The 19,609-nt window shown below is 55.3% G+C and overlaps 1 protein-coding gene across 3 annotated transcripts; it reads right to left on the reverse strand.

Moving 5' to 3' along the window:
- Positions 1-98: 98 nt before the first annotated feature.
- Positions 99-19,205, reverse strand: STX1A (syntaxin 1A). 3 transcript variants are annotated; one of them, XR_010751153.1, is made up of 10 exons: positions 19,143-19,205; positions 8,946-9,023; positions 8,478-8,577; positions 5,802-5,876; positions 4,956-5,029; positions 4,751-4,859; positions 4,576-4,649; positions 3,599-3,736; positions 1,811-1,997; positions 99-1,465 (listed from the first exon to the last, which is right to left on the reverse strand). XR_010751153.1 is itself a non-coding variant. In XM_066382394.1 (10 exons), the coding sequence occupies exons 1-10, from the start codon at positions 19,170-19,172 to the stop codon at positions 1,388-1,390; spliced, it is 867 nt and encodes a 288-aa protein (XP_066238491.1). In that variant the 5' UTR covers positions 19,173-19,205; the 3' UTR covers positions 99-1,387. The 3 variants fall into 3 exon arrangements, 2 of the variants coding, with proteins under 2 accessions (XP_066238491.1, XP_066238489.1); XM_066382394.1 differs by having other exon boundaries at positions 1,811-1,921; XM_066382392.1 differs by lacking the exon at positions 99-1,465 and having other exon boundaries at positions 1,475-1,921.
- Between the last annotated feature and the right edge of the window lie 404 nt (positions 19,206-19,609).

The raw sequence follows: 19,609 nt of genomic DNA on the forward strand, positions 1-19,609 counted from the left end.
GTGACACACATTGACCCAAGTCCTAAGGCTGTGACATTATAATAGAAATATAAAGCAGAGGCATGGTACAGATACAAATGTTTATTATACATAAAAATTCCACAAAATGGGAAGCTGGTACGAAGACCTTTGGTGAAAGGGGTAAAGGACGGGAAAAGTTGTTAAAGAAGGCAACACGGGCAGTGGTCATAGTCACTGGGCAGGAGCAAAGCTGAGGGGAGGTGGGGCTCAACATGGCCCCACCCCCTACTGCATGCACTGGCATGCAAACTCCTTGCCTGTCAACGAGGGAGAGGAGTCTTGAAGTGGGGACCCATTTCTGATTTGAGAAGCCCCAAGATGGTGGGGAGGGAGGTACCCTTTCCTGGCTGGCTGCTGAATACTGCATCCAAGACACCTGACACTCATGTGGCACATCAATGGGGGACAGCAAGGGCAGGACATGATTGCAGGCCTGAAGTGACATCTGACTTCCCAGAGCACGAGAGAGCAGGGACCACTGTCCCAAACATGCAACACACAATGGCTTGAGGACCCAACTAAGGCCTGCTGAGAATGGTTGGTCCAGGCTGTGGGCATGGACTGACGGGCCTGCTCTCCCCCCCTAGCTCCACGGGTAGTGCTGGAGACCAGGCACCAACCTGCCTCTTCCAGAATGTAACCTGGGGTCAGGCACAGCCAAGGGGGTTGCTCCTGGGGCTCTAGGAATGTGGGAAGGGAGGTTGAGGCAGCCCAAGAACTGTTGGATTCTGCCCCTAGATAGGGGAGGGAGCCTGCTCTCGACACAACCAGAAGCCACCTGGCCACAGCACCCTGAGCCTCCCTGGCAGTGATTGGCTGTTAGAGGCTTAGAGCTAGGCTGTCTCTCAGGGCCATCCCTCCCCTAACCTGAAAAGCAGCACCATGTGGCCAGCTGCTCCCCACCCCTCAGGGGGACGGGCTTAGGAGGACAGCTGGAGGGGATAGGGCAGATGGGTGGATCAGTAGGAGGCAAGGCTGGGGTCCAGGGAGCCTTGATGCCCAGCGAGGGCAGACCCCAAGTCAAGAGTGGAATTACTGAAGGCAGAGGAAGGGGGAGTATGGATGGCTACCTCGGGCAGCCTTGTCTGGGAAGGGTGAGGCAACTTGGGCCAGGGCCTGAGCCTGTCCCTTGCTAACCCACCCCCACCCCACTGGCTGTTTCCCAGCCTGACTCCCTTCTGCCTCTTGTACAGACGCACACTGTTACAGAGATCATGCACATGACGGCTCAGGGCAGGGTGGGTGTGGAGGGCCCCGTGGCAGAGAAAGGAGCAGTATGGGATGGGAAGGAGGGGGCTCCGAGCTGAGGAGTGGTAGCAGCCAGGGGGCCTCCTTAGGATGGACCATCAGAGTAGAGTGGCAGTTTCTATCCAAAAATACCTCCAAAGATGGAGGCAATGACAATGCCCAGGACCACACAGCAGATGATGATCATGATCTTCTTCTGTACCAAAGAAGCAGGAAGGAAAGCCTCAGACAGAGCACAGAAGCAGCTGGGGCTGGGCAAAGCTTTTGGGGGATTGGGGCTATTGGAGAGGGGCTGTGATGAGGGTTTAGGAGAGTCTGAGCGGCTGAATGGGGGCAACAGGAGGATCTAGAAGAGGTCTGGGGGTGGTTATAATGAGGCACTGAAGACTTGGGAGAGGTGGGTGAGGTTGTGGTAAGAGCTGAGAGGTGGGATAGAGGCAGAGTGGGGAGATCTGTAATCACAGATGGGTGTGTGTGTGTGTGTGTGTGTGTGTGTGTGTGTGTGTGAGAAACGTGGTTGGGCAGAGTTGGGACTACTGACCCGGCGTGCCTTGCTCTGGTACTTGACAGCCTTCTTGGTGTCAGACACGGCCCTTTCCACATAGTCCACTGAATGCTCCACGTTGTACTCGATCCTGTCAATCATCTCTCCCTGCAGGGCCAGAGGCACCCAAGCTCCAGAGGGCCCACCTCAGGGTCAGGAGGGGGCAGGACTTCAGAAAAATGCCCTGAGGTTAGAGAGAGAAAAGGGGTGTGAGGAAGATGGGGTAGAGCTTCTCATCTGTGTCCTGCAGGCCATGCAACTGTGGCAGCTCCTGCCTACCCTCAGAGCAGCCATCCTGGGGAGGGAACTGGCCATGCAGCCTCAGCCAAGGGTGCGGGGACCATGCAAAGAGTGCACAGCTGGGGCCCTGGGCGCCAGGCACGATGGTTTCCTCCAGCTCTGTATTTGGCCTTCAACCTTTAAGGACAGCCCCCTACCCAGTCCTGGCTGAGTGGCTCAGTGGAGAGAATGTCATCCTGGTGTGCTGAGGTCGTGGGTTCAATCCCTGGTCAGGGCACATACAAGAAGCAGTCAATGATGAATGCACAACTAAATGGAACTAAGTGGAACACTGAGTTGATGCCTCTCTCTCTGTCCCCCGCTCTCTTTCCCTCCCTTCTGCTCTCTCAAATCAATCAGCCCCATAGCCCTTTGGGCCCTGTAGTCTGGTCTCCTGCAGCCTGCAGAGGCCACTCCAACCATGATGCTGCCCAAAACTACCAGCAGCAATGTGCTGACAACTGACAGCTCTCCAAGTCCACCACTCCCATGTCGTCCATGTCACCATGGTCTCTCACCCAGATGGCAGCAGCGGCATCCTCATGATCTCCCTGCTTCTGGACTAAGGGCATACCTCTCCCACACTTAAGACCCTCCAATCTAGAAGAGACTCCACCTGTCAAGGCCCCCGTCTACCTCATTTCCAACTGCCCCTGTACTCCAGCCACACAGACCTCGTTTCTGCTCCTCAGATATGTCAGGACCATGGTGTTGCTGGTTCCTCTCCCTGGGCCAGCTCTTCATTCATCCTCTAGATGTCTCCAGAGCTCCAACACCACCTCCTCAGAGAGGCCTTCTCTAACCACCCCATCCAAAGTGGCCTTCACAGTGACTGCATCAAAGTGGTACTCTAAGTGTAACTCCTGGGATAGTAGCATCAGCATTACCCTTGAGCATGTCAGAAATGCAGATTTATGGGCTCCTACCCCAAACTGCTCATCTCTGGGAATGGGGACTGGAACAGGGAAATTTCTAAGAAAACAAACTGTCCAAGTGATTCTTGGGCACTTTCAGTTAGAGAACCAGTGCTCTATCACCGTGCTGCCTCTAACATCTCTGAGCACTCGGCACAACTGGAGAGTGTTCCAGCTGTCATTACTTATGCTGCCCTTCACCCAGCAAACACTAGCTCCTGTAAGCTGGCTCTGAGCTATCTTGGTCACTGCTATACCTCCAGCTCCTAGAAAACTGTCCATCCACAGTGTCTACATGACAAACAGCTGGTGGACAAGGTAGGACAAGGTGGGGAAGGCCATGCAGGGCCTGGGGTCCTGGAGGGCCAAGCGGAGCCATGCAGCACCTGGGTCTGGTGGCGGAGCCATGCAGAGAGGGGCCTTTAGGTAAGTGAGGCCCTGAAGGGCACTTTCAACTGCAGGTGGTTAGTTACCTGAAGACTTGGTCCCTCCCAGGCAGGGCAGCGTGTTGAGCAGAAAGGGTGGGGGTTAGTGCAGTCCTGGGTGCTGCTGTGGGCTGAGGGGGCAGGGCGGTGGGGCCCTGGGCGCTCACCTGGCTCTCCACAAGCATGGCCATGTCCATGAACATGTCGTGCAGTTCACGGATGCTGTTCTCCAGCTTAATGATCTCACTGTGCCTCGTCTCAATCTCACTCAGGGCCTGCTTCGAGATGCTGGAGTCCATGATGATCTAGGGAGCAGTGGGCTGGGACTCAGGCGCTTGCTGAAGGGGGTGTGTGTGGGTGGGTGGGTGGGGGACCAGGACAGCAGGATGCCAACTGCAAAGGCAGCTGAGATGGGCAGTGGCCTGACCTGAGCAGAATGTCTTGGAAGGAAGGCCAGAGGCTTCCTCCTTAGCTGCAGTCCTCCCCCCACTTTCTGCTCCGCTCTTACTAGCTGTTGCCTAACTTCTCTGAGACCCGGTTTCCTACCTGTAATATGGGGCTATTAACACTCTTGACCTGGGCTTGTGCGTGGTGACTGCTAAGTGATAGCTCTCATCACCAGTGTTGTAACGAACCCAAGATGACTGGCCCATGGACCCAGGCCTTAAACCGCCCCTCTCCTGTCCCCTCTGCTCCTGTTCTTTCTTCCTGCACTGAATGTAGCTATCCCACACTTTCTCCTCATAGAACCCCCTCCCACACCTCCAAACTGCCTCTCCACCTGCATGCCACCTCTTTCAGAAAGTCCCCTGCTCAGAAGAGCATGGAGTTTCACTTGAATATGGAGATGGCCAAGGGCACCATGTCCTCCAGGAGGGAAACAGGTCCTGTGGATGGTGGAAGTAGCCTAAGCTGGTGGCAAATGAGCAGAGGTAACAAAGGAAGTGAACTCAACTGAGAGGAGCCAGGCGACCTTTGCCACTAACATTTATGTGACCTCGAACTGGTCCTCCCTCTCTCTGGGACTCATCCTCTTCTCTAAAATCTGCCTCATGATGTGGCCATGTCCAAATACTGCCCATATCAAGCACTCCCAAGTCATGGTAGGAAGGATCCCTGTGGGAAAGGGGGGGTCCACACTCACCCCAGAGGCAAAGATGGCGGGGTTCCCACTCTCCAGCATGTCCTCCAGCTCCTCACTGGTTGTGGTCCGGCCAGCTGCAAGCAGGTGCCCCATTGAATGCAGCCCCCTGAGACTTCAGCAGTAGCCCCGCCCCGCCCCTTGGCCTTGGTCTCCCCCTGCCGCTGCCTCAGCTTACTGATCTCCAGTTGCCTCTGGATTCGGCCTTTGCAGCGCTCCCTGTAGTCAGACTGGGTTGCATTGTACTCTGACATGACCTCCACAAACTTCCGGGACAGTGTAGAGTGCTGGGGTCAGAGACGGGGGTGCAGGTGTCAGGCCCAGCCCCACATGGCTCTAGAGCCTCAGAGGCCAGCAGCCCACCCCAGAGGCCCAGCCCGCACCTGCGTCTTCCGGATCCTCAGGTCTGCGGATGAGCGGTTCAGGCCTTCCTCCTGTTCGATGCTCTGCTCAATGCCTGGGGGAACAGATGGCCACTGAGCCATTATCTGCCCCCATTCACCCTGACCCCTGACCCACACAACCTGGATCTAGCTTAGGAACTTCCCTGGGGGAACTGGTGAGGCACAAGGCAGCCTGGTGGTGGGGGTGAGGTCATATGGGAAACACAGGAAGAGGGCAGGCCAGGCATTGACAGGAAGAGCCAAAGGCCTTTCTGGGCATGATGTGTATATACCAACTTATGAGGCCTCAGGCACGTACCAAGGTGTGTGTGTGTGTGTGTGTGTGTGTGTGTGTGTGAACACTTACTATGTTAGGCCTAGTGGCTTAGGCCCATGAATCTCTCTCCTGCTCAGGAAGGCTGTACACCCAACATGGGACCATGTCCAGAGTGGGGAGGGTCAGGTGGCTCCAACCTGCAGGGCACACAGGCCCTAGGCCTGTGCACTCCGGGCATGCACATCTATGCTAACACAAGCATATCGAGGCTGTGTGGAACTAGGCAGTGATGATCAATCCTCTAACCCTCTTTAGGTGAAGTGGGAGACAGTGCCCAGAGTGGAGTACTCCCTGGACAAAGCTTCAGGTATATACCCTAAGGGCCAGCCCAAAGCCTGGCACAAACAAGTCTGCAAGGTAGCTGTTGAGTGAATGGCACATGAAGGCAGCCTCAGAGAAAAAAGCTAGACCCGCTGTACCCCCTCAAAGTTGATGAAACCCTGTGGGCTGCATGGAGGAAGCGGGCCTAAAACGCCCCCCACCTTAGACAAGCTGGAGCCCAGACTCACTCTTCAACTTGGAGCGCACTTTGTTTGCTGTCTTCTTTATGTCAGACATGAGTTCCTCCAGCTCCTCCTTCGTCTCTGGGAAGGCAAAAAGGTGGGGGTAGACACCCTGGGTTTCCCCATTCTAGTGTTCTGGCTCAGCCACCTACAGGGGGGCCCACAGAGGGGCCCGCAGATGGGGTCTCCGGACAGGCCCTGGTCCTGGGTCTCCCCCCTTCCTTGGCTAAGTCTCTGTCTGTCCCTCCAATCCTGGGCCAGGGCCACACCAGCTGCAGCCTCACCCTCTCTCATGCAGCCTTCCAAGGAGCCTCTCTTCTTTCACAGGTTCCCCACCCCCTGCAGATAACAGATGGGTCTAAATTTAAGGCAGAAATAATTGTGGAGCAGCTGGTGATTCTGCAGTTGGCACCGGGGAACATTTACTTGATACTTGCCTGAGTCGAAGGTGGGGGGTGTGGGCTCACCTAGTGTTACCTGGTGGCTCAGTGGGCTGACAGGGCCAGGGACCAGAGGCAGAAGCCAGCCCCTACATCAAGTTCCCTAGGCGGGACACACCTTTTTCTGCTCACAAAGCCCCCTCCCCAGGTGCTAACTCAGTGCAGGCCAACTCTGAGTGCCTAGGGGGTTGATGGGGGCAGGAGGCACCTAACCTGGGTGGGGAAGAGCTTTAAGCTTCAAAGAGGTGGGCCCCCTGGAGCATAGTTGGCCCTGGAGGTAGCAAGCAGCTGGGCCTCTGACTGGGTGAGGCTGAGGGAGGGCGGTAGCTGGTGTTTCTGGCCCCTGTTCCAACTGGAACCATCTCCCTAAAGAGGGCAGAGGCTGTGAGGGTGCCCAGCTTGCCCCACTCCCTGTGAGGGGCTGGTTAGCAAAGAGGGGCAAGATGGCTGATTCCCTCTGGGTGCTGGGTGGAGCGAGAGGTCCTGGTGGCACCCCAGACTTCATCTCCCAGAGAAACTACAACTGACCTTTCTCATCCACCCTCTGCTTGCCTCCAGGGCGAGGGCTTCCTCTATAGGGGACAGGGAGGGATGTTTACAGTGGACGATCAGGAGGGGCCACTTCCAAGTAGAGGATGCATGAGGTGGAGTGGGGAGCTCTGAGGAGCGGAGGAGGGAGACTCTTTAGTATGAACAAAGAAAAACTTGGTTACCAGCTGCTCTGTCTCAGCCTTTTTAGCTCAGACCTAAAATAGCCCAGGCCGGATGGCAGCCCCCAGAGGAGATAGAGCAAGCCTCAGTCCAGGAAAGCCCCTCCACTCACTGCCATCTTTCCTTGTGACTCCTTAACTCTGCTCGCCTTTGCCCTAGAACCCTCCCCTCTCCTCAACCCATATCAGTGACCTCCTGCCTGCTCAGCTCACCGGTGGCACCTCTGAACTGGTTTCTGACTGTGTGACATGGGGGAAGTGAGGAGGATGGCACAAGGCAGCCTGGGTGGGGGTGGGGGGCTGGGCAGCTTGTTGCCCCATGCCACCCCACCTTCCAGCAGGTGCGAGGCCAACTCCCCAGCTCTTTATAGTTTCTGCCCCACAATCAGCCCCCTTCTGAGCAGCAGTGGCCCACCACAGACACACACCGACCCAGATCCATGGGGGCACACAAACCACCTCACATGCTGCTGTCCCGGACAGGCCTCCGGGCAGAGGGCCAAGCAGGACTGCACCGAATGCAGGCCCTACTTTGGGTGGCTCCCCTCTCCTTTCCACCCCTTTCTGAGACAGTCACCAGGCTCCCAGCTGACCCATTTTGCCTTCCAAGGGCCTGGCACTGGGCTTGGTTGGTGTGGCATTGACCTTGCACACCTTGGGGCTGTGGAGAGATTTTTTTTCTGGGTGTATGAGGATGCCTGTGTGCCTGTGTGCTTGGGGGCGCGGGGCCATGGACAGGGAGGCAGTGCTGAAACTGAAAGCATGCCCTCAGTGCCTGGGCCACAGGCTGTAAGCCTGGCCCTGTCACTGCCCCTGGGACTGAGGGTGAGCCCCTACAGAGGAGGGGATCCCTGGCCTGCATGTTGTCAGCCTGGCACATAATAGTGTAGTGATCAACACCTCAACAGAAATTGTGGAGCCAGGTCAGGGAGACCTGTCTGGGGACAAAGTGGAATGTAGACACAGACAGGCTCCCTGCGCACAGAGAAAGGTGACTTCCTGGAGCCCTGAGAATGCCTGGCTCCAGGGTACCAGTGGCCAGGTGTTAAGGCTGCCAGCTCTTTCCGGAAGCTCTGCCTGCTTGGCCAGCTTGCCCTCCTACAGCGTTGACACTTCAGAGCTGCCATCTGCTCCCCGGGGAGGCAAGGGAAACGGAGGGGCCAGGCTGAGAGGCCTCCTGTTCATCAGAGGCAGCTCCCTCCCTCCTTGTCTTCCAGAAATCCCGGGGCTTCAGCCAGCCCAGGGCCTTAGGGAAAAAACCAGCTTACGTAGGGAAGGCGGGTGGCTGCCTGATCCCATCCAGGCTTGAGAAAGGCCACCCCTCTCCCCACGCAAGTCTCTGTGGGAGAGCAGGGTCCAGGATATGATACTGGGCACTGACCCCACTATCCTGGGCTTCGGACAGCTGTGTTTCCTGAGATTCCCACAGAGCCTTCCCCAGCGTGGCCAGGCCCAGGCACTCCTCTTGGGCAGCAGCACCTTCCTAGAGGCATATGGGGCCTGAAACCCACTCCTCCTGCCTACACACTCACTCTCATCGGGGTTGGGGGAGGCCAGGATGGCGCTGTGCTTCCGCTTCACCTCCTCCACGTTCTCTGAGATCTTGTCAATGAAGCCTCGGATCTCCTCCACCTATGGACCAAGGCCAGGTGATCAGGACAAAAGCCAAGGCCAGGGCTTCTTGGGCCCGCGGCTTGTCCAGAGTAGGCTCACAGGTCAGGCTCAGAACTAGGCTGGGCCAGGCTTCCAGTGGTGGTGGCAGGGCTGGCTGCTCCAAGCTCCTTCTAGAGCAGGGTGAGGAGGAGTGGGCTGGTCCCATCCTAAACTTTGTTCTCCTCTGGGCTTCAGTCAATTTACCCTCAAAATAGGTTCATTAACTGGTGTTCAAGGGCTGCTGAACCAGGAATAGGTGTGTAAGCGCAGGGCCTGGCTCAGAGTTGAGATGTGGTCGCCCAAAGCCTGCCATTGTAAGGGGAGAGGTTGGGTGTGCTGGCTCCCACCTGTTCGAAGAACTCATCCATGAAGCGGTCTCGGTCCACGGTGACAGTAACATCATCGTCATCATCGCTGTCCTTGGCCTGCATGGGGATGTGTACACATGAGCATACCTGTAGTAGGACCACTGGATCTGGGACCCCGAAATGCCTGGCATCCATATTTGGCAGGCTTGCTGGCTACAGCTCCAGGGCCCAACCACTCCCTTCTGTCCTCTTGGCAGGGACAAGGCCCTCAGCTCCCAGCCACGGTGAGACCCGAAAGATCGCTGGTCACTCAGCATAAGGAGAGGGGCCTTGCCTGTCAAATTGGTGACAGGGCCAAGACTCCATCTCCAGGCAAGGAACTCCTTCCCCTGCCCAGCTGCCTGCCCCTTCCCCACAGGACTGGGGTCCTCCCAGAACCTCCCTCACTTTAGGGTGCCGCTTGGAGGACCCTGGCATTGGCTGGGCAAGAAAACCTCAGTGCTTGGTCCCAGGCCAATAGCCCCAACTCACAGACCCTGCTTGAGACAGGCTGCCTCGACACGTGAGCTGTCTTTTCCCCTGGCTAGGTGTTCCTAGTCTCTCTTTCCTGGGAGGGCCCCGGAAGGGGGGCCTAGGCTGTCCCAGGCCTGCGCATGCCAACACCTCCCTACCAAAAAGCTGGCTGGCTAAGGCACAAGGCCACCTCACAGCACCCCAGACAGGCCTGAGAGAGACTGCCTCATGGGGCTCTGCCGGCTGCCAGCTTTGCCCACTGGGTCCTCTCGGATCCTCTCTCTCCTGGTCAGTCTTGACCTGAGGCCTGGATGCCCTTTTTTCCAGGCCCACAGCTGGGCCCAGCAGGTACAAGAGACAAGTCATGTTGCCACCTGGCTTGGGGCCTGCCCTAGGCCTCAGCCACAGTGGCAGGCCCCACTCTGCTGGCCTAGAAGCAGCCACTCTCATCACGGGGTGATGGTAATGACACCTCCGACTTCCCAGCATGCTGGCCACGCTCATTACTGTCCACCCACCCCACATTTTGACTCGGCCAGGGTCACCCACTGTGCTGCCAAGCCAAGGTCCCTCTCCACAGCCAAAGCCAGGATACCCCTGAGAATGGAGTTCTCCGGCTTGGTCATGCCTCCTTATTTCTCAGTGCCCCAAGGGGAGGAGGCACTAGCTGGCTAGGCACTGGCCCTCCCTCCAGTCTCTTACCTCGGAACCCAGGACAGAAGCAGGCAGAGGTAGAGGGGATAAGGAAGCTGAGGGACTTACCCTCTGGGTCTATTTGCTCATTTACAAAATGAGGTCAGTGACTCCTGGCTGCTGGAGGGCTGAGGAAGGAAGGGAAGCACAGCACGTCCTAAAGGGCTGTGTCCCTGGGACTCTTGGGGTCCCAAAGTGGGACTTGACTAGCAGCTTTATGGAGACAGCTTGGAGGGGCCCCTTTCATCAAGAGATCACATCTCCTCCCCCAGGAACTAAAATAAATCCTGGCTCCCACAAGTGCCTGAGTTGCTACCAGGTGGCCCCCCAACCAAGCCCACCCATAGACACAGGGAATCACAGGAGCCTTTTCCACACTTTTAGACCACATCAGGCCCAGGATTTGAGCCCGAAAAGCACTCCCTGGGGAAACAGAGGTAGCATTCAGCCTGGAAGAGACCAGTTCCCCTTCCTGGGCAGCTTGCCAGGTTGGCCAGTGGCCCTAGGAGCTCCTGCCATTCAGCGCCTTGTCCTCTGTTCTGATGCCCAGAGGACACGGTTGGGCTCAAAGGGACAGAAGAATTTTCCAGCTCCCTTCCCAGAAAGAGTAATGACCAGCTAGGGCCCAAGACTAGGGCATCTGAGTCACCAGAGAGAAAGAGTCCTTGCCCGAGACCCCTGGGATCTGGGCTGGTGCCCCCTCTAGGCCTCAGCTTGCCCATTTGTTTTGTTGTTGTTGTTGTTGTTGTCATTTTTTGACACAGAGAGAGAGAGTCAGAGAGAGGGACAAACAGGAAGGGAGAGAGATGAGAAGCATCAATTCTTCAGTACAGCACCTTAGTTGTTCATTGATTGCTTTTTCATATGTGCCTTGACTGGGGGGCTACAGCAGACCAAGCGACCGCTTGCTCAAGCCAATGAATGACCTTAGGCTTCAAGCCAGCAATCATAGGGTCATATCTATTATCCCATGCTCAAGCTAGCCACTCCGGGTTCAAGCCAGTGTTTGATGAGCACGTGTTCAAGCCGGAGTCCTCTGCGTCCCAGTCAGATGCTCTATCCACTGCACCACCTCCTGGTCAGGCGGTTTGCCCTTTTGTAAAATGAGGACTTATCTTCTCCAGATGTCCAGCCAACTCTGACCTGCTGCCTCCACAGCCTCCCCGGAGGACTGAAGGCCGGACTCGGGTAGTTTCTCCAACAGAAGGTTGGCAGGAGAGCCCACCTCCAGGCTCTCCGTATAGGGTAGAGATGGGGAACAGGACACCAAGAGGCACTCGATTAGTCCCAAATACAACTGGAGGGTTTAGAGCCTGACCTTGCAGGTTTGGTCAAACCAGCTGTGGCTCCAAGCAAAACCCTGCGGGGATGCACCAAGGGGACCAGACCCTTCCTTACTAAGTCCTACTACATCTTCCTCCTTAGGACTCTTCACCCCCACCTGCTCTTTACCTCATTGCTCCAGCCTGAAATCGGAGCCCAGCACACCCACCTATAACAGGTTCCCTACCTCTACAATCAACTCACTATCCTTCCTGTTTCCCATGCAGTTCTCTGCTGGGGATGCTCATTCCATGACGTTGACATTCTCCTCATCTTCAGATCCATCTTCCAGAAGCCTTCCCCAGATCCTTGAGTCAGTATTTGGATCCTCTGGTTTCCGGCACCCTAGTCACATCCCTACTGAAGCCACAGCCACAGACTCTCAGGCCCTAAGGGACCTTAAAAGTCACTTCAGCCCCAGCTTCCAGGCTCAGCTTACACAACTCCTGTGATGGAAAGCCCTGCCCATCTTGGGCAGCCCCGATTGTTAGAAAGTCACTCTCTTTCCTGTGATTTGGCCCTAGGCCATAAAGAACCTGTTGGTGCCCTTTCCCTTGGCTGGGCCTGCCAAAAATCTGAAGGCAGAATCCACATCCTACCTGGGTTTTTCTTCTCAAGTTGACATTCCCTCCCCTTCAGATCCTTCCCAAGGGGCCCTAAATTGTAGCTCCTGCCCCTGACTTACTCAGCTTGGCCTCTGTCTTCCCCTGTAGTAAAGGATACAAATGCAATCTGTTGCTGACTGTGGTCTGAGCAGTGCCAAAGAGCTGATCTATCCTCTACTTCTTTCCACATATTCTACTTCGGTTAATACAGCCAGACAGAGATTACATAAGTGATCTTACAGCACCTTCTGCCAAGGAAAGCCTCAGTCCTTTCCTATCACTGTCTTCTTGGAAGGATTTTGGGCTCAAGTGAAGAAACTTTTTTTCTTCCTTAATTTTCTTCCTTAACTTACTCCCTCCCTTCTTCCTTCCTTCCTTTCCTCCCTTCCTCCCTTTGTTTTGAGAGAGTCAGGGAGAGAGATGAAAAGCATCAACTCATAGCCCTGGCTGGTTGGCTCAGTGGTAGATAGAGCATTGGCCTGGCGTGCAGGAGTCCCAGGTTCAATTCCTGGCTAGGGCAAACCAGAGAAGCACCCATCTGCTTCTCCACCCCTTCCCTTCTCCTTCCTCTCTGTCTCTCTCTTCCCCTGCTGCAGCCAAGGCTCCATTGGAGCAGAGTTGGCCCGGGCTCTGAGGATGGCTCCATGGCCTTTGCCTCAGGCGCTAGAATGGCTCTGGTTGCAACAGAGCGATGCCCCAGATGGGCAGAGCATCTCCCTCTGGTGGGCATGCTGGGTGGATCCCGGTAGGGCGCATGCGGGAGTCTGTCTGACTGCCTCCCCATTTCCAACTTCAGAAAAATACAAAAAAAAAAAAGTTTTTAAATGTCAGAATAAATTTAGCCTGACCTGTGGTGGCGCAGTGGATAAAGCGTCGACCTGGAAATGCTGAGGTCGCCGGTTCAAAACCCTGGCTTGCTTGGTCAAGGCACATATGGGAGTTGATGCTTCCAGCTCCTCCCCCTTCTCTCTCTCTGTCTCTCCTCTCTCTCTCTCTGTCTCTCCCTCTCCTCTCTAAAATGAATAATAATAAAAAAAAGCACCTCTTACCTAAGAGTGTGCCAAAAAAAAAAAAAAGTCAGAATAAATTTAATTTTTTTAAATCTTTTTTTAAAATTTTATTTATTCATTTTTTAGAGAGGAGAGAGAAAAAGGGAGAGAGATAGACAGAGAGAGAAGGTGGGGAGGAGCTGGAAGCATCAACTTCCATATGTGCCTTGACCAGGCAAGCCCAGGGTTTCGAACCGGCGACCTCAGCATTTCCAGATCGACGCTTTATCCACTGCGCCACCACAGGTCAGGCAGAATAAATTTAATTTAATTACGATTAAAAATAAAGAAAAGAAAAGCATAAACTCATAGTTGAGTCACTTTAATTGTTCATTGATTGCTTCTCATATGTGCCTTGACAGAGGGTGAGGAACCTCAAGCCAGTGACCATGGGATCATGTCAAAGATCCCATACTTAAGCAGTGACCCCGCATTCAAGCTGGTGAGTCTGCACTCAAGCTGGATAAGCCCGTGCTCAAGCCTGTGCCCTCAGGGTTTCGAACCTGGGTCCTCAGCGTCCCAGGTCGATGCTCTATCCACTGCGCCACCACCAGTCAGGCTATTTCATTTCTCCATTTGTTCTGTCCTTGTTCTAGTTTGTGAGAATCGGTGGCTCATGAGTCTGTTGCCCACTGCATTCTCATCCATATCTAGCACCTTTCTAGAGATGTCCTCCAGATTAACTCAGACCCCTCATCAGTTCTCATTGGACACTGAAAAGATGGCAAGGACGTAGAATGCCAGCACCCCTACCTCCCCTGCCCAAACCCAGATACACGGTTGATCAAAAGGAACTAGAAACTAGTCTGGCATGCCACTTTCCCAGTGGCCTGGGCTGGCCAGAGTAAACATCATACACATACACAAAGTAAGTATCCAGATATGTTTTGAATGATGAAGGCTCCAACTCCCTTGGAAATCCACCAACCTTCTCTGAGTGGCAGTCACAGCTCCAGAAGGTGGGCTGGGTTGGAACTGGGACTTGGAAAGTGACACCTACAACTTAGGAGAGTGACACCTACAGCCACTGGGCAATTACAAGCTTGAAGGTTCAAACATCCTCTGGATCCACCCACCCAGACATCATGTGGGCACTCGCCTGCTGGATGGCCAAAACTAGCCTCCACCTCTTCCTCAGGAACCCCCTCCTCTGGACCCTCCCGCTTAGAACTCCCTGTTCCCCAGGGCCCCTCAAGTCAGACACTGGGAGACAGCCACACTCTCCTCTTCATCTCACACCCAACCAATATTCAATTTGTCCTGGTGTTTTCTGTTCATCCTTCAATAGTTCTCAACACTGGTCTTTGGGGGAAAAGAAAAAAGCTTCCAGGGTCCTACCCCACAGAAATCAAATCCTAATGTATGGGGATGGGACTGGGGTGAGGAGTCCCAGGTTCAATCCGTCAGGACTGAGAACTGCTGGTCTGGGTCTCACTCCTTTCTGACCAGAGCTAGAAGAGGGAGGCCAAGACTGTCCCGGCTCTAGTCTCACCGCTTCCAGTTCAGCATGAGCAACCAAGAATAAAAACTGGGCAGGGTGGGAGGGGGTGCCGCCCCCCCAAAGCAACCTTTAGGAAGAGAAGATCCCACTAGAATCACTGGCAGGAAGCCCAAAGCTTCTAGTGGAAGCCAGGGAGCCCTGGTGGTCTCACCTGGCAGAGGCTGCAGGATTCCAGGATACCTTCCTGGAAACAAGGGTTTGATTCCTCCACGAGGCGCCTGCAGCCAGTCCCCAGGGATGGCAGCCAGCCAGCCGGCAGGGTTGATTCATTCCTACTGAGTAGGAGTTGTTGTTGTCTGCCTGGAAGGTTATTTTTTTCCCTTCTTCTTTTTAATGACTAATCAAAGTCAGTATCACTAGAGAGAGGTCCAGAGCCAAGTCGGGTATGTGAGAGGCCCTTCACCTTCTCCCCATCCTGTGTATTCCCTCTCCCATCAGATCTCTGCTCTTAGCAGGAGCTCAGGGTGACAGCTTCAGATGGTAGAGAGGGGCTGGGCTCTGCCCCCATATGCTGTGTGACCTTGGATAAACCTCTGGCCCTTTCTGGACCTCAGTCTTCCAACTTGTAAGATTGGAGGTTGGACTAGATAGTCCCTAAAGGCTATTCTAACTGCATCCCAGATAAAAATGTACTCAAATCCATTGCTTCTTTTGGGAAACCCCAAGGAGGTAATTAGGGAGGGAGAGTGACACCACCCTGGGCCTATTCTTATACCTCCATTTCTTCTACTCTGCAAGGAATATCCTACTGGCTCCACTGTACAGATGAAATGAGCCTAGAGAGAGAGGTTAAGACACAAACCTGCCTGGTGTTGCCCTGGGACCCCCAGTCCCTTCCCAGCAGTGAGAGAGAAAAGGGAAACTGGTGGGCAAAGTGGGGCACTGGGCTTCCCATCAAGACCTTCCCAGCTGCTCCAGTGGGCTGGGCCCTGCTCTAAACCAGGTTATCAGGACCACCCACCATACTTTGTTGGACATTCCCACCTCTCTGCCTTTCTCCACTTTGGTCCCTCCTTTTGGACCACCTTTCTCCTCCCATTCAAATCAAACTACTTCTCTTAAGCCTGACCAGGCGGTGGCGCAGTGGATAGAGCGTCGAACTGGGATGCGGAGGACCCAGGTTCAAGACCTTGAGGTTGCCAGATTGAGTGCGGGCTCATCTGGCTTGAGCAAAAAGCTCACCAGCTTGGACCCAAGGTCGCTGGCTTGAGCAAGGGATTACTTGGTCTGCTGAAGGCCCCGGTCAAGGCACATATGAGAAAGAAATCAATGAACAACTAAGGTTTTGCAACAAAAAACTGATAATTGATGCTTCTCATCTCTCTCCGTTCCTGTCTGTCCCTATCTATCCCTCTCCCTATCTATCCCTCTCTCTCTGACTCTCTCTCTCTGTCCCTGTAAAACAAACAAACAAACAAACAAAAAACTACTCTTGAGTCATCCCAATCCTATTCTTCCAGAAAGGCTTCTTCTAGGGTCTGGATGCCCCAACTCTTCCTCCTCCCTCTGCCTCTGGCTCCTGCAGTGGGTCCCTTGTGTCCTGTACAGCCCAGCATGTAGATAAACACTCTTCTGGGCCCAGGGAGGGATGGGTCAGCTCTGAGAAGTTCTCAGAAAGAAAACTAGGGAGGCCTCTGAATTGAGGGAAGGAGGCAGCAGCATGCCAGGCAGAGCTGCCTGGGACATCTTGCCCCAAAGTCTCCCAGGCTTAGTGACTCTGGGCTAGTCTCTGCCCCTCTGAAGCCTCCGGTTGCCCTTCTGATCTCTGATGGCTGCCTTAGTGTTGAGGCCCCCCACACTGGCCCTGACGACCATCCCTTCACTCTGTGTTAGATGAGGGGACTAGAGAAGGCCAGAGCGCTGAACCTGCCTGCAGAGCACTGAGGAAACGTGCCAGCTCCTTTACCAACTGTGACTTTTAGAAGTAAGCTCCCTTTGCAGGCCTTCCTTCCAAATGTGATGGCATTGGGTGGGGAGGAGTTAGGAGGGAGGGTTAGAGTGATGCAAGTTGCTGTCCCAAGTACCACTTCTGCCCAGCCAGCCAGAACTAGCCTCTTGGTTCCTGGGAATTGTGTTCTAAAAATTCTGATCCCTGCCTGACCTGTGGTGGCGCAGTGGATAAAGTGTCGACCTGGAATGCTAAGGTCGCCGGTTCGAAACCCTGGGCTTGCCTGGTCAAGGCACATATGGGAGTTGATGCTTCCAGCTCCTCCCCCCTTCTCTCTCTGTCTGTCTCTCCTGTCTCTCTCTCTCCCTCTCTCTCTCCTCTCTAAAAATGAATAAATAAAATAAAGTTTAAAAAAAAAATTCTGATTCTTGTAGTTCAAGGTCTTCCCTAAATATAGAGTCAGAGTCGGGAGATCTGTGACTACCCCTACTACCCTGAGAATCTGGGTTCTAGGTTTTCCTGTCTCCACTTCATAGATGGGAACTTGAGACCCAAAGGGAGACTTGTGGGAATGGCAGCCTCCCAGAATAACTATTTCCACAATTGTGGGTTCCTGCCAGCCCTCACTCAGGCTGCTAAACCCCCCGAATGGGCAGCAATGACTATGGCAGCATCCATGGGCTCAGAGTACCTGAGAGCTGGGGTCTGGAGAGGAAGCCTCAGTTGGTTCACAGAGAAACCCTTCCTTACTAAGTCCTACTACATCTTCCTCCTTAGGACCTTCATCAAATGGCCCAACATGGATACTGTGGGAGGGGTCACCGAGACACATACCAGAGCAACAGATAAGGTCCCTACAACTTAAGCTGTTCTGGGGGCCACCCAGTCCCAGCCGGACCTAAGTCTGCCTTGTCATAGGCAAAGCCCCTTTCTATCATCGCTCTTGATCCACCAGGCAAGCCACTTGCTCTCTTGTGCCTCAGTATCCCCTTCAGCAGAGGGAATGAAGGCCAATGAGCCAGAGACTCTTGTCAGATGCAGAGGACTGTGTCCTCTCTGACTATTGGTTCCACATATACTCCTGTCTGACACACCAGATGCCCAAACATCAGCAGATGCACCACAAGACCATTCAATGCAAAGATAACTCTTTCTGACTCAACACAGCACAGGAAACTTGAGGGCAACCGCAAAAGCTGGCAGGGAAATGTTTAGACACCACCATCTTCCTTTGAAACCTCCTGGGGTTTACCCTGGGGGCTAGGCACTCAGCCAGGAATAACACAGGTCTGCCAGTAGAGTGGGGGCTGACAGCCAGAGCAAAGGGGAAATGGAGGCAAAGGAATGTACAGGTCCCAGCCCCAGGCTGTGGGGGGGGGGAGGGCGGGGGGGCAGCCAAGACTGATATAATGGGGGAGACCCAGGCACAAACATGAGGAACCTCTTGGCAGTAAGGACAAGCCATGGAATCAAAAGCCCAAAGGACACTCGAAACTTTCTATATGAGGGGACCCAGGCCTCTGGTTCCAAGCTGTAGGAGCTAAGGCTCCACCAGAGAACAGTGGGCAAGGCCTAACAGCAGGACGGTCAGCCAGGGACCAGAGCAAACTCAGCCCATTCTAGAGCCCTGATGGCTCCGCTCCCCACAGGCAGGCTTCATTTCCTTCACTGTCCCCCACAGGCCTGAGGACCTGCCATCCCTAAGGGCAGAGGTGCCAACATCTTACTAAATAGCAGAAGCCGGGGAGGAGGTGGAGGTAGTGGATGAGGAGCAGGCCGCTGGGGTCTCTGTCAGGCTGGGAGAGGGTGGGCTCTAACTCAGAACCTTTAAGCATCCTCCTACTCCCCTCAAAACCCACCCTAGGAGCCACACCCCGCGGCCTCTGAGACACAGGTGGAAAATATGTTCAGGTCTGAATTCGACCAGAGAATTCCGGAAGGGTCTGGAAGTGCTGTGCCGGACTGCCCGGAAGCCATGAAGGTGGACAGGGGGCGAGTCTGACGCCTCCCGCACCCGAGCGGGCAGCAGATCCCAATCACGACTTGGTGGGGAGCCACAGGTGATGGGAGCTACAAGTGTCGGGAGGTAATGGGGAAGGCGGGGCGCCCCGAGAGCCAGCGCCCGCCTGGGAGCGCAGCCCCACCCGCCCGCCAGCTCGCTCGCCCGCTCGCTCGCCCGGTTTCCGCAGCACACCCCGCAGCGGGGCTCTCTAGGCAGAGGACCGCTCCCAGACCCTTCCCACTGCGGTCCTGTCGTCTGTCTATACCACAGCAGGGACAGGACGGTCAATGATCAGGCGCCGCGTGGGGACAGGGACCGGACTTGCTGCGCGGGCCGGGAGAGAGGTCAGGCTTCTCTTCTGCCACGGATATCCAAATAATACCCCTTCCACGCTGCCCCCCAAATAAAGAGAAGAGCCCAAAAGTTTATCTGGGACCCCAGACTCTAGCCGCCAGCCCGCAGGCCAACGGGGCCAAGCTCACGCCAGCTCGGGACCCGGCGTGGGTCGGAGGAGTGGGACCCGTTGCAGGGTCAGGGTTCCCGGCTCCGCCCCGCTCTCCGGTCCAGGTCGGGGACGCAGGGGCTGCCGCCTGGCTGACCGCCGGAGCCAGGCTAGGAGTGGCCCGCGCGCAGGACGGGCGGCGCGCGACGGCCGGACTCACCGTGCGGAGCTCCTGGGTTCGGTCCTTCATGCTCCCGGAAGTGGCCGCGGTGCCGGCTGCAGCCTTGTGTGTCCCGCATGCGCGGCGGCCGCCCCGCGGCTGCGCAGCGCTGGCCCGGCCCCGCCCTGGCCCCTGGGACCCCGGCCCAGCCCCCAGCCCAGCTCCGCCCAGCGTCCGCCCCGCCCCACCAGGCCCACGCCTAGTGTTGCTTGTGGGTGTCCAGATCCTTGCCTCCATCCCCAACAAGGTCGTCTGTTGGGTCGAAGCCCTGGTCCCCCTGCGTTCTCGACGCGTGATTCTTGCCTGAATCGGATCCCTTGCCCCAATCCTATCTCGACTTAGCCTCATTTGAGATCTTTACCCTCAGAGACCCTCATATCCCTAGAGATTTGCTGGAGGTTGGACTCCCAGCCTTGATTTTATTTATTTACTTTTTTAGATTTGATTTATTCATTTTTACTAGAGAG

This window comes from Saccopteryx leptura, chromosome 4 (genome assembly GCF_036850995.1).
Source record: "Saccopteryx leptura isolate mSacLep1 chromosome 4, mSacLep1_pri_phased_curated, whole genome shotgun sequence".
In the NCBI taxonomy this organism is placed as follows: domain Eukaryota; kingdom Metazoa; phylum Chordata; class Mammalia; order Chiroptera; family Emballonuridae; genus Saccopteryx; species Saccopteryx leptura.

Bases quoted from the DNA above. Each gene is read 5' to 3' on its own strand.
- STX1A (XM_066382392.1), bottom strand. From the start codon at position 19,172: ATGAAGGACCGAACCCAGGAGCTCCGCACG. The intron at 4,860-4,955 runs GTGCGGGCTGGG...CTCTGACCCCAG, and splicing joins TGAGGATCCGGAAGACGCAG to CACTCTACACTGTCCCGGAA. The intron at 3,737-4,575 runs GTGAGTGTGGAC...ACTGCTCCCTAG, and splicing joins CCGCCATCTTTGCCTCTGGG to ATCATCATGGACTCCAGCAT.